Consider the following 12,489-nt stretch of genomic DNA (forward strand, 5'->3'; position numbering starts at 1 on the left):
TTAAATGTACTGTACTGTAAATTAAAAAAGTGTGTAGTAGTGCTGAAATGACATGCAGACTAACTCGAAAGAGAAATTTCCAAATCTGAGCAACTACTTCAAGACCTGGAGTACAAAGGGGATGTTTTAAATCTTTTAATCATATTGTGTTTTCCAGTTTAGTATTAGTAATTAGCATATGATGTACTATGCAAAGCTCTAGTTTATTAAAAAGAGAAGTACACCTTTGCTCACTCTTCAAATTACACGTAAGCTGGTTTTGCCATTATAGAATATAAATCAGAATTGTCTTAACTTTTCTGTGTATAGAGCAGGCAAAACAAACAACATGGATGAGGTATGGTTTGGGGTGAGCCAGCATACACTAAGGAGATAGGTCATATATGAACTCACCCATTTCTACCATGAATTCTGATATATTACAGCCAATAACTGCAAACAGACTCCTTATTGCATATGCACACATGAAACCATGAAGCTCAAAAATAGGCTAACCAAGTATTCAAAGTAAAAAAGCTTCAAATCTTATTAGATGAAATAGAGAAAGATAGGAGAGAGATAGAATTGGACATAAAAAAATGAACAAATAAAGATTAATACATAAAATTAATGTATAGAGCATACACAAGACTTCATGAAAAATAAAATGCAACGGTACATAGAACTTTTTTAAAGTTGCATTATTGCCTCTCAGTTGAAAGACCATCTACGTCTGACGAGATCGACAAGTAAACTGAAACATACCAAAGCTGATATTACTTACCATAGAGTGCTAAAAACACAACAAAGGGGGAAAGGCAACTGGAGTGAAGAAGAATGGAAATGATTATAATTTCCTAATGAAAGACATCGAAACGACAAGAGCTTCTTCGCCAAGAAAAGAACGGTGAACTATAAGTACAATTAATTAGATTAATAAAAAGCAATGTTACACAGAAATTTTAAAGTAGTATTATTGCCTCTTTTAAAAAAGACGAGCATCAACAACCAAATCAATTCCAGGAAGATTATTTCGCAGTTTCAACTTTCCTCTTTAAACCACAACTCGTTAATTTTCTCTATCAGAAGCAATCACCCATAAAATGAAAAAAGAAAAAGATTATCGTAAAATCATAGCATGCAACAATATTCTTAGGCATTTATACCACTTCAATCATTCGCTAACTGCTATTACATCATACTCCTACGAAATCATATACTGTACAGTATGAGGTACATTCTGTAAATTTTAGTGCATAACATTCACTGTATTTGCATAGTAAAATTCAACTTCCAACTATGGAAGTAAAGTTCATAATCCACTGCTACCTTGTCTAATATCATCTACAATCAATATCTCGTCTATACATGTCACTGGACCTACAATGATAAATGTCCAAAGTTCAATTGAACCTTAGTAATAAACATATCTACCAATGACCACCATTTAATATCTGAAAAAAAAAAAAAATTAAGTAAAGCCATAGAAAATCATTTTACCTTACTTTCAGTTTTGATTTTTTTTTCTATGAAACTGACTTGATCACTTTAAACCCTTCTTATGTCTTTCCCTGATTGTCAATAATTCACCATCACCCTCATATCCAAATAGCCACACATCTCCAAAATCCATTGAAACTGAATTTAATTACTTTACATTCCTAATTATGTATTGTAATACTTCAGATAAAACGTTATCATATTTTCCTTGAGCGGTTGAAGATACAATAATGGTGTTAAGTACATTGAATGAAGACATTATTAGAACACAAAAACATTATGATGGGCTCAATCTAATGATCTCAATTCTCAAGCTTCTGTATATGGAAAAAACGTGGATTTCATGAGCAGCTCAACAGGATGAAGGATAAGAACATATTTGTCAATGTATATACAGGGACCCTACAACAGAAACCTACCAGTATTTACTCCTCTGATGATATACAATTCTTCTTATGAATAAATCCTGTCAAAATATTCCCCTCCATGGACTGTTTGGTCAAGGAGAATGACCATAAAGGGATTTTGACGAAAGAAAAAATCTATTTCTGGGGAGAGACCTGTGACACCCGGTGAAAAGAGTCCTTCTTTACACTTTTCTGATATAAATCTTCCAAATATACCAGAGAAAGATAAAAGCATGGAATGCAGAGGTTACTACCCTCGCACGAGCACTATTCACAGGCTGTCTTCCATTTAGATAATTCCTTCATCAAAGGGAAGGGCCGTAACAGAGGCCCCAGAAACCACACTTGGACCACGCCACCGTCACCCAACACAAAATATCTTAAAAGATAGAAAGATTTCTCCCAGCAAACAATACATGAAGTATATGGGCCACCATTAGAAATATATAAGCTTTTCCTAAACTATTTTAGTACAATACATAATATCACATATGGGAAGAAGACCAAGGACTGAATGTAAAAATGAAATCACAAACTGTATAAGCATAATGTACTGTATTTCACAGACAAGTAAAATGCAAGAACAAATTAATTTTCAAAAATGACTGTATTTTTAATGTAATGTACTATACTAATACTGTACATTATATTCACTTACACAAAAAAAGTCACCCTAGATAATACACAATTCTTTATTTGAGAAGAGGAAAAATACACAGTTGACATCCACCCTAATGACAAAAGTTGCATGGGGTACAGTACTCCTTGCGTGGCACACCGCAGATGAGGTTGAAGGGTTTTTTGCAATATACCTTTGGCCCCAGTCACAATGCTTTCTGCCTTTTAGTTTTTATAATTTCCCTTAAGTTTCTACTCACTTGGATGTTTGACTTCTTTAACTTGACCCTGACTCAACTCACAAACTTCATTTTACTGTAAAAATGTCACACAGCAACCTTAGTGAACTAATTTATAATAATAATAATAATTATAATAATATTAATAACAATAATGAGCTAAAAATAATTTGAAAGGATTAAATTGAATATTCAAATTTTTTTCAAGAACAATCAATATCTGTCTCTCTTTTAACAAGATTAAGTGCTTCACTCCGAGATGGATTTGATTTAAGCAGGCAAGGAAAATCTTTGAAGTCATTGTTTCTCAAAAATATAGATTCACACTCTTTACTATAATGTGCCTGAATCTCATCTTTAATCAGTGATGCAAAACCTTTTTTAGATGAAGAACGGATATCGTCTGAACAAGCTGATTCACAGTCCTTTTCGGTATTTTCCTCCAACTCACCAATCTGGTGATTTTCTATGTGGTGGGACAGGCTAGACTTGCATTTGAACACTTTCCCACACTGACTACAAGTAAATATATTTCTGTTCTGCGAATGAATACTTAAGTGCCTTGTTACTTCTCCCCTGTGGCCAAACTGCCTACCACATACAGGGCAGACATATTTCTTTTCCTTGGTGTGAACAACATTATGTTCGGTCAGATGTGATTTCTGAGAAAACTGTTTGCCACACAATTCACACTTGTAATTTCTTTCACCAGTGTGAATCATCATATGTCTTGTCAAATGGGGCTTCTGTGAGAATTCCTTACCACACACAATACAGATATGATTTTTCTGGCCACTATGTGTAACCTTATGCCGAACCAAGCTTGACTTGAGAGAGAAGCCACGTCCACAAAGCTCACACTCGAATTTCCTCTCTCTTGTATGCACAATCATGTGTCTTACTAAATGAGACTTCTGAGAGAAGGATTTTTCACAGATGGTGCAAATGTAATTCTTCTCTCCGGTATGAACAGCCATGTGCTGTATAAGATTGGATTTCTTTGAAAATGCCTTGCCACACTCTTCACATATGTGGGTTTTTTCACATGTATGCACTACCATATGGTGATGCAAACCTGATTTGTAAGGAAACCCTTTCCCACAGACCTCGCACATGAACTTTTCCGTAGTAAATAATACCACTGGCTTCAATAACAGCTCCTCTGTAACCAAGTCGGGTTCATCAAAGTCTTCCCCATTTTCTTCTGTCTCCTTCTTTATAAACACTTCAGTTTCTTCCATTTTGAAACAAGAATATCTATTTCTAGAGTCAAAAAGTACTGAGAGCAATATTCAACAGTTTATAAACCTAATTCTGACATACTGTACTTTGGTATGATGTAATTAGTAACAATATCAATAAATAATGCAATAAATAAAATCACAATAAATAAAGATACTGATCACTGCATAAGATAAAAAGTAAAACATTCATAGCTTAGCCTAAAGAAAATAAATAAATAAATAAATCCGTATAGACTATATCGTTTTCAAGCATATCAACAAAGAATAATGTTCTTCACTTTATCACTGTACAATTAATAGATACCCTTCATTTTCAAATCAGGGTATGTACCATAACAAATTCATCTTATCTTGTTCATCCTTTCTGAATAATTAAAACAAGCTCATTGAATACTCTTCAGCATGTTTTCTTCTTTCAAACTTTCTGCACTCAACCTGAAAAAAGGAGAAAATTTTGAGAAAAAATAAATAATCCAATATCTGATAATACTTGAGAAAGATTTACCGTACAGTACTCATGAAAATTACCAAAAAGTTCTTTATCTAGTAGTTTGTCTATTGCCTTAAGTCTAAATTGTTTGAACATGTATTTGATATCAAGACACTCGCACAAAATAAGCAAACCTTACCACAACATAAAAATTATGAAAAAAATGTACTATGTATAGAGTATATGGGTGATGTATGGATACTTAACTAAAAAAAGGCCAAATTCATGAGTAATATGTTATTTTCATTAGTAAAATAAATTTTTGAATATACTTACCCGATGATCATGTAGCTGTCAACTCCGTTGCCCGACAGAAATCTAAGGTCGGGATACGCCAGCGATCGCTATACAGGTGGGGGTGTACACAACAGCGCCATCTGTGAGTAGGTACTCAAGTACTTCTTGTCAACAAGAACTCAATTTTCTCCTCGGTCCACTGGTTCTCTATGGGGAGGAAGGGAGGGTTCTTAAATTCATGATCATCGGGTAAGTATATTCAAAAATTTATTTTACTAATGAAAATAACATTTTTCAATATTAATCTTACCCGATGATCATGTAGCTGATTCACACCCAGGGTGGTGGGTGGAGACCAGCATACATGTTAACAAAAGAAGCTAAGTATCCCGTATTTCATTTTAGCAGTTATTCAAAATAACAAACATAAAATAAATAAGTACCTGGTAAGGAAGTCGACTTGAACTATTACTCTGCCTTTTTTAAGTACGTCTTCCTTACTGAGCCTAGCGGTCCTCTTAGGATGCTGAACGACTCCAAGGTGCTGAAGTATAAAGGGCTGCAACCCATACTAAAGGACCTCATCACAACCTCTAACCTAGGCGCTTCTCAAGAAAGAATTTGACCACCCGCCAAATCAACCAGGATGCGGAAGGCTTCTTAGCCTTCCGTACAACCCAAAAAACAACAATAAAAAGTATTCAAGAGAAAGATTAAAAAGGTTATGGGATTATGGGAATGTAGTGGCTGAGCCCTCACCTACTACTGCACTCGCTGCTACAAATGGTCCCAGGGTGTAGCAGTTCTCGTAAAGAGACTGGACATCTTTGAGATAGAATGATGCGAACACTGACTTGCTTCTCCAATAGGTTGCATCCATAACACTCTGCAGAGAACGGTTCTGTTTGAAGGCCACTGAAGTAGCGACAGCTCTAACTTCATGTGTCCTTACCTTCAGCAAAGCAAGGTCTTCTTCCTTCAGATGAGAATGTGCCTCTCTAATCAGAAGCCTGATGTAGTAAGAAACTGCGTTCTTAGACATCGGTAGAGTAGGCTTCTTGATAGAACACCATAAAGCTTCTGATTGTCCTCGTAATGGCTTTGACCTTCTTAAATAGTACTTAAGAGCTCTTACTGGACAAAGTACTCTCTCTAGTTCGTTCCCCACCAAGTTGGACAGGCTTGGGATCTCGAACGACTTAGGCCAAGGACGGGAAGGAAGCTCGTTTTTAGCCAAAAAACCGAGCTGCAAGGAACATGTAGCCGTTTCAGATGTAAAACCTATGTTCCTGCTGAAGGCGTGGATCTCACTGACTCTTTTAGCTGTTGCTAAGCAAACGAGGAAAAGAGTTTTTAATGTGAGATCCTTAAAAGAGGCTGATTGGAGCGGTTCAAATCTTGATGACATTAGGAACCTTAAAACCACGTCTAGGTTCCAGCCTGGTGTGGACAACCGACGTTCCTTTGAGGTCTCAAAAGACCTAAGGAGGTCCTGTAGATCTTTATTGGTGGAAAGATCCAAGCCTCTGTGGCGGAAGACCGCTGCCAACATACTTCTGTAACCCTTGATCGTAGGAGCTGAAAGGGATCTTACGTTCCTTAGATGTAACAGGAAGTCAGCAATCTGGGTTACAGTGGTACTGGTTGAGGAAACTGCATTCGCCTTGCACCAGCTTCGGAAGACTTCCCATTTAGACTGATAGACTCTGAGAGTGGATGTCCTCCTTGCTCTGGCAATCGCTCTGGCTGCCTCCTTCGAAAAGCCTCTAGCTCTTGAGAGTCTTTCGATAGTCTGAAGGCAGTCAGACGAAGAGCGTGGAGGTTTGGGTGTACCTTCTTTACGTGAGGTTGACGCAGAAGGTCCACTCTTAGAGGAAGAGTCCTGGGAACGTCTACTAGCCATTGCAGTACCTCGGTGAACCATTCTCTCGCGGGCCAGAGGGGAGCAACCAACGTCAGCCGTGTCCCTTCGTGAGAGGCGAACTTCTGAAGTACCCTGTTGACAATCTTGAACGGCGAGAACGCATACAGGTCGAGATGGGACCAATCCAGCAGAAAGGCATCCACGTGAACTGCTGCTGGGTCTGGAATCGGAGAACAATACATCGGGAGCCTCTTGGTCATCGAGGTAGCGAATAGATCTATGGTGGGTTGACCCCACAGGGCCCATAGTCTGCTGCAAACATTCTTGTGAAGGGTCCACTCTGTGGGGATGACCTGACCCTTCCGGCTGAGGCGATCTGCCATGACATTCATATCGCCCTGAATGAACCTCGTTACCAGCGAAAGCTTTCGATCTTTTGACCAAATGAGGAGGTCCCTTGCGATCTCGAACAACTTCCTCGAATGAGTCCCTCCCTGCTTGGAGATGTAAGCCAAGGCTGTGGTGTTGTCGGAGTTCACCTCCACCACCTTGTTTAGCTGGAGGGACTTGAAGTTTATCAAGGCCAGATGAACCGCCAACAACTCCTTGCAATTGATGTGAAGTGTCCTTTGCTCCTGATTCCATGTGCCCGAGCATTCCTGTCCGTCCAGTGTCGCACCCCAGCCCGTGTCCGATGCGTCCGAGAAGAGACGGTGGTCGGGGGTCTGAACAGCCAATGGTAGACCTTCCTTGAGAAGAATGCTGTTCTTCCACCACGTTAGAGTAGACCTCATCTCTTCGGAAACAGGCACTGAGACCGCCTCTAGCGTCATGTCCTTTCTCCAGTGAGCAGCTAGATGATACTGAAGGGGGCGGAGGTGGAGTCTCCCTAACTCGATGAACTGGGCCAGCGATGAAAGTGTCCCTGTTAGACTCATCCACTGCCTGACTGAACATCGGTTCCTTCTCAGCATGCTCTGGATGCATTCTAGGGCTTGATTGATCCTTGGGGCCGACGGAAAAGCCCGAAAAGCTCGACTCTGAATCTCCATACCTAGATAGACAATGGTCTGGGATGGGACGAGCTGGGACTTCTCTATATTGACCAGGAGGCCCAATTCCTTGGTCAGATCCATAGTCCATCTGAGATTCTCCAGACAGCGACGACTTGACGAAGCTCTTAAAAGCCAGTCGTCCAAATAGAGGGAGGCTCTGATGTCTGCCAAGTGAAGGAATTTTGCAATATTCCTCATCAGTCTGGTAAACACAAGAGGTGCCGTGCTTAGGCCAAAGCACAGGGCTTGGAACTGGTACACAACCTTTCCAAAGACGAACCTTAGGAAAGGTTGGGAGTCTGGATGGATGGGGACGTGAAAAGTACGCGTCTTTCAGGTCTAACGAGACCATCCAGTCCTCCTGCCTGACCGCTGCTAGGACCGACTTCGTCGTCTCCATCGTGAACGTCTGCTTGGTGACAAAAGCATTGAGAGCACTGACGTCCAGCACCGGTCTCCAACCTCCTGTCTTCTTCGCTACCAGGAAGAGACGGTTGTAGAAGCCCGGGGATTGATGGTCCCGGACTATGACTACCGCTTCCTTTTGTAGCAAGAGCGACACCTCTTGTTGCAACGCTAGCCTCTTGTCCTTCTCCTTGTAGTTGGGAGAGAGGTTGATGGGAGATGTAGCTAGAGGGGGACTGCGGCAGAACGGAATTCTGTACCCCTCCTTTAGCCACTTCACAGACTGAGCGTCTGCACCTCTGCTCTCCCAAGCTTGCCAGAAGGTCTTGAGTCTGGCTCCCACTGCTGTCTGGAGAGGAAGGCAGTCAGATCCTGCCTTTTGCGGACTTGGAACCCTTCTTGGATTTGCCACGGTGACTGTCGGCACGGGTACCTCCTCTGCTGGAGGTTCTGCCACGAAAGGGCGGGATGAACCTAGTTGCAGGTGTGTCCACTGCTGCAGGACGGAAGGGTCTAGGTACGGAAGGTAAGGTTTTAGCCTTACGTGCGGAAGATGCCATCAGATCATGGGTATCCTTCTGGATAAGCGAGGCAGCCATCCCCTTGATCAGCTCCTCCGGAAACAGACACTTGGAGAGAGGAGCAAATAACAACTCCGACTTCTGGCAAGGGGTGATACCAGCCGACAAGAAGGAGCAAAGATGTTCTCTCTTCTTAAGCACTCCTGACACGTACGAAGCCGCAAGTTCACCAGACCCATCCCGAATGGCTTTGTCCATGCTAGACATGATCAGCATGGCAGAGTCCTTATCTGAAGGGGAAGTCTTTCTGCTTAAGGCTCCCAAACACCAATCGAGGAAGTTGAAGATCTCGAAGGCACGAAAGACTCCCTTCAACAGATGATCCATGTCAGAAAAGGACCAGCAGATCTTCGATCGTCTCATAGCCAGCCTGCGGGGAGAGTCAACCAGACTTGAGAAGTCGCCCTGGGCAGAGGCAGGAACTCCCAAGCCGGGTTCCTCTCCCGTGGCATACCAGACGCTCGACTTGGAAGCAAGCTTGGTAGGAGGAAAGATGAAAGCAGTCTTTCCCAGTTGCTTCTTGGACTGCAACCACTCTCCCATAACCCTCAAAGCTCTCTTGGAAGAGCGTGCGAGAACAAGCTTGGTGAAGGCAGGAGCAGCAGACTGCATGCCCAGAGCAAACTCGGAGGGAGGAGAGCGAGGGGTTGCAGACACAAACTGTTCTGGGTACAAGTCCCTGAACAAGGCAAGGACTTTACGAAAGTCTAAGGAGGGAGGCGTAGACTTGGGCCCTTCAAAGTCGGAGTGCGGTTCATCCAAATGTGCAGCTTCGTCATCTGATACTCCATCATCCGAAAGCTGAGTAGGAAGTGGCAAAGGCAGAGCAGAAAGCTGAACGGCTGAATCCGGCAGTACGGGTGCATGCGTAGCTGCTGCGGATCCAACATCATGCCGCTGCTGGTCAGTCTGCGAGCTGGCAACAACAAAAGCAGAGTGCTGGTGCGTGGGAGAGGTTGCGGTGGGTTGCGGAGCATGCCGTATGGGATGCGGAGCATGCCGCATGGGTTGCGGAGCATGCCGCATAGTGTCAGAACCCGGCAGCTCTACAGCACCTTCCCACTGCTGATGCGGTAGCTCACGCATGTCAACGGATGGTGCGGCAAGAACATGCGTCTGGCAGGGTGGACTGCGCATCGGTGGTGGAGCTCTCACAGGTGGAGTGTGGGAGCAGGCAGCCGCAGTATCTGCTGAGCGCACAACCTCGGCGGGTTGTAGGTTAACAGGTGCAGTGTCAACCTTCTCAGCATGATACTCCTGCATGAACGCAGCAAGCTGAGACTGCATAGTCTGCAGCATGGACCACTTAGGGTCTACCGTGGTTGGAGCAGCAACAGACGGAGCAGTAGCCTGTTGTGGAACCACTCTACCTCTCTTGGGAGGTGTGCAGTCATCGGAAGACTGCGGCGAGTCCGAACTGACCCAGTGGCTTCACCTGGGCCGTTGGACTCGCTCGGAAGGGACCTTACGCTTGAGCGGTCGTGAAACCTTGGTCCATCGTTTCCTCCTGGAAACTTCTTCCACAGACGAGGAATGGAAGGGCTCATTCGTCTGTTTGTGGATGGGACGATCTCTGACAGATACGTCCGCAACCACTGAGGATACATCCGTGCGCTGATCAAGGCCTGCCGAACCCTTTGCTCCTTCGACATTGCTTCTCCCCTGGGCTTGGGAGCTTGCAAGAGGTCCCGGACTGGGAGGACGACTGGCACGCACAGATGTACCCTCATGCGCAACACTGACACTGACACTTTTCACATCACTAGCACTGATAACACTTCCCACTGCACTTTTCGCTTTCAGCTCTTTGACATCTGCCAAAAGCTGATTACGGTCATTAGCCAATGACTCCACTCTGTCACCGAGAGCCTGAATGGCACGCATCATATCCGCCATGGATGGCTGAGCACTAGTAGCAGGTTCGGGAGTCACCACTACAGGGGAAGGAAAAGGTTGAGGGGCATGGGGAGAGGAAAAATCCACAGAGCGAGAAGAACTCCTCCTGATTCTCTCCTTCTCTAACCTACGTGCATTTTTAAGGAATTCGTTAAAATCGAATTCCGAAAGCCCAGCGCATTCCCCACATCGATCTTCCAATTGACAGGATTTACCCCTACAATTGGAACAAACGGTGTGAGGATCTAAGGAGGCCTTCGGAAGACGCCTAGAACAAGCCCTAACGCTACACTGCCTGTACTTAGGGACTTGAGACTGGTCAGACATCTTGAATTGTAGAAGTAGTCAAGGGGGAATACCAAAATCTAGCAAAGTTCGTTAACAATTAATCCAAATTAATTCCAAAAGCTTGCTAAGCTAATGATAAAGCTTCCTGAATAGCGAAGGCTAAACTCTAGAGTGAATACATCACCAAATCGTGAACAACAACTCCAGAATCAACAGCGTATCCAAGTAGGTCTTGCCGGCGGCACGACAGAGGAAAAATTGAGTTCTTGTTGACAAGAAGTACTTGAGTACCTACTCACAGATGGCGCTGTTGTGTACACCCCCACCTGTATAGCGATCGCTGGCGTATCCCGACCTTAGATTTCTGTCGGGCAACGGAGTTGACAGCTACATGATCATCGGGTAAGATTAATATTGAAAATTGTATTTTCCTACCAATACAAACCCGTAGGTCTTTACATAGGGTAAAAAATCAGCGTAAGCTCACATACAGCTATAAAAACTTTCAACTAGGTGTCAACAACCATTTCTGTTGTTACCAGTGGTAGCAGGAAGCACCAGCCCCCACTCACTCATACCTTCTTCACTTTGATCGCAGCTGGGACTTTCCTTGGGGGTAGGTGATGATGGGTAAAGTATGTGCAAAGAACTACAGGTTTGTATTGTTAAGAAAAATATAAATTACTTACAAATTTGTTCTTTGTTCCAACACAAAATACTAACCTTATGTTCTTTACATAGGAGACTCAGTTTGGTGGGATAAAGTCCCTTCAACTGGCCAAAACTTTTGACCCAGGATCGCTGTATTCGAGCATGATAATGCGAGTGATAACCATCCTGACACCTTGTGAATCAGTGGCCTGTCAATACCAGCCAGTTGATGGCCCAAGCGAAAGTGATTATGAGTGTAGGCACTTAACTGTGATTGTCATAGGTTATGTATAGACAACAGGATTGTGAATATACACATTGAGGACCCGACGTCCCATTTTCCCCTCGTGAGGAGATTGGGGACGTACCAGGAAATATATACAGTAAACTTATATTCTAGCTACACGCAACATGAGGTATACCTGCAGTTGAAAAGTTACAGCTGAAAGGATCTTTGGATGCTGTGCCCAAGAGAGGGGAAGTTGATGAAGAGAAAAGGCCAGCCATTCTTTTTCATTCATCCCAGGCTAAAACCGTAACCTCTGCCATTGAACGACTTCTAATAGTTCTGTGAGGAGTTAAGGTAGCTATACCACTTGCTGAGCAGCTACCACAGGGCCCAGAGTAACTGTATCTAGGGACCTGTGTATTACAACTTGCAGATAGTGGGTTGTGAAGATAGCACAGCGCCTCTATACACCCGCCTGTAGTACCTGCATTGTCACAGAATGGTTCTTTCTGAATGCCAGGGACATACTTAGGTCCCTGACATCATGAGTTCCCTCCCTTTCATTGAGAAGGGGAATGATTAATGGCCTGGTCAATGGCCTGCCTAAACCATGAAGTGATAGTGTTCTTGGTCACCTTCCTTTTGACCCTCCTAGTACTGACAAAAAGAAGCTTCGTCTAGAGGGGAGCTCCTCGTGTACACTTGATATTATTGGATTTTGAGTCTTCGCAATAAACTCGGGATGAAGTTGAACGAAACCTGCCTCCATCCCCTTGAATGGGCAACTTCATAGAAGAGACCATACA

The 12,489-nt window shown here is 43.2% G+C and overlaps 1 protein-coding gene across 1 annotated transcript in view; it reads right to left on the minus strand.

The window, feature by feature from the left end:
• Nucleotides 1-2,560: 2,560 nt before the first annotated feature.
• The window catches only part of LOC137633210 (zinc finger protein OZF-like), a 34,420-nt gene continuing 24,491 nt past the window's right edge, over nt 2,561-12,489 (minus strand). The window contains exon 2 of the mRNA XM_068365375.1: nt 2,561-4,422. Within this exon, the coding sequence (XP_068221476.1) occupies nt 2,947-3,984 (1,038 nt within the window). The 5' untranslated portion in view covers nt 3,985-4,422 and the 3' untranslated portion in view covers nt 2,561-2,946. The remainder of the gene's footprint in view (nt 4,423-12,489) is intronic.

This window comes from Palaemon carinicauda, chromosome 42 (genome assembly GCF_036898095.1).
Source record: "Palaemon carinicauda isolate YSFRI2023 chromosome 42, ASM3689809v2, whole genome shotgun sequence".
Classification (NCBI taxonomy): Eukaryota; Metazoa; Arthropoda; class Malacostraca; order Decapoda; family Palaemonidae; genus Palaemon; species Palaemon carinicauda.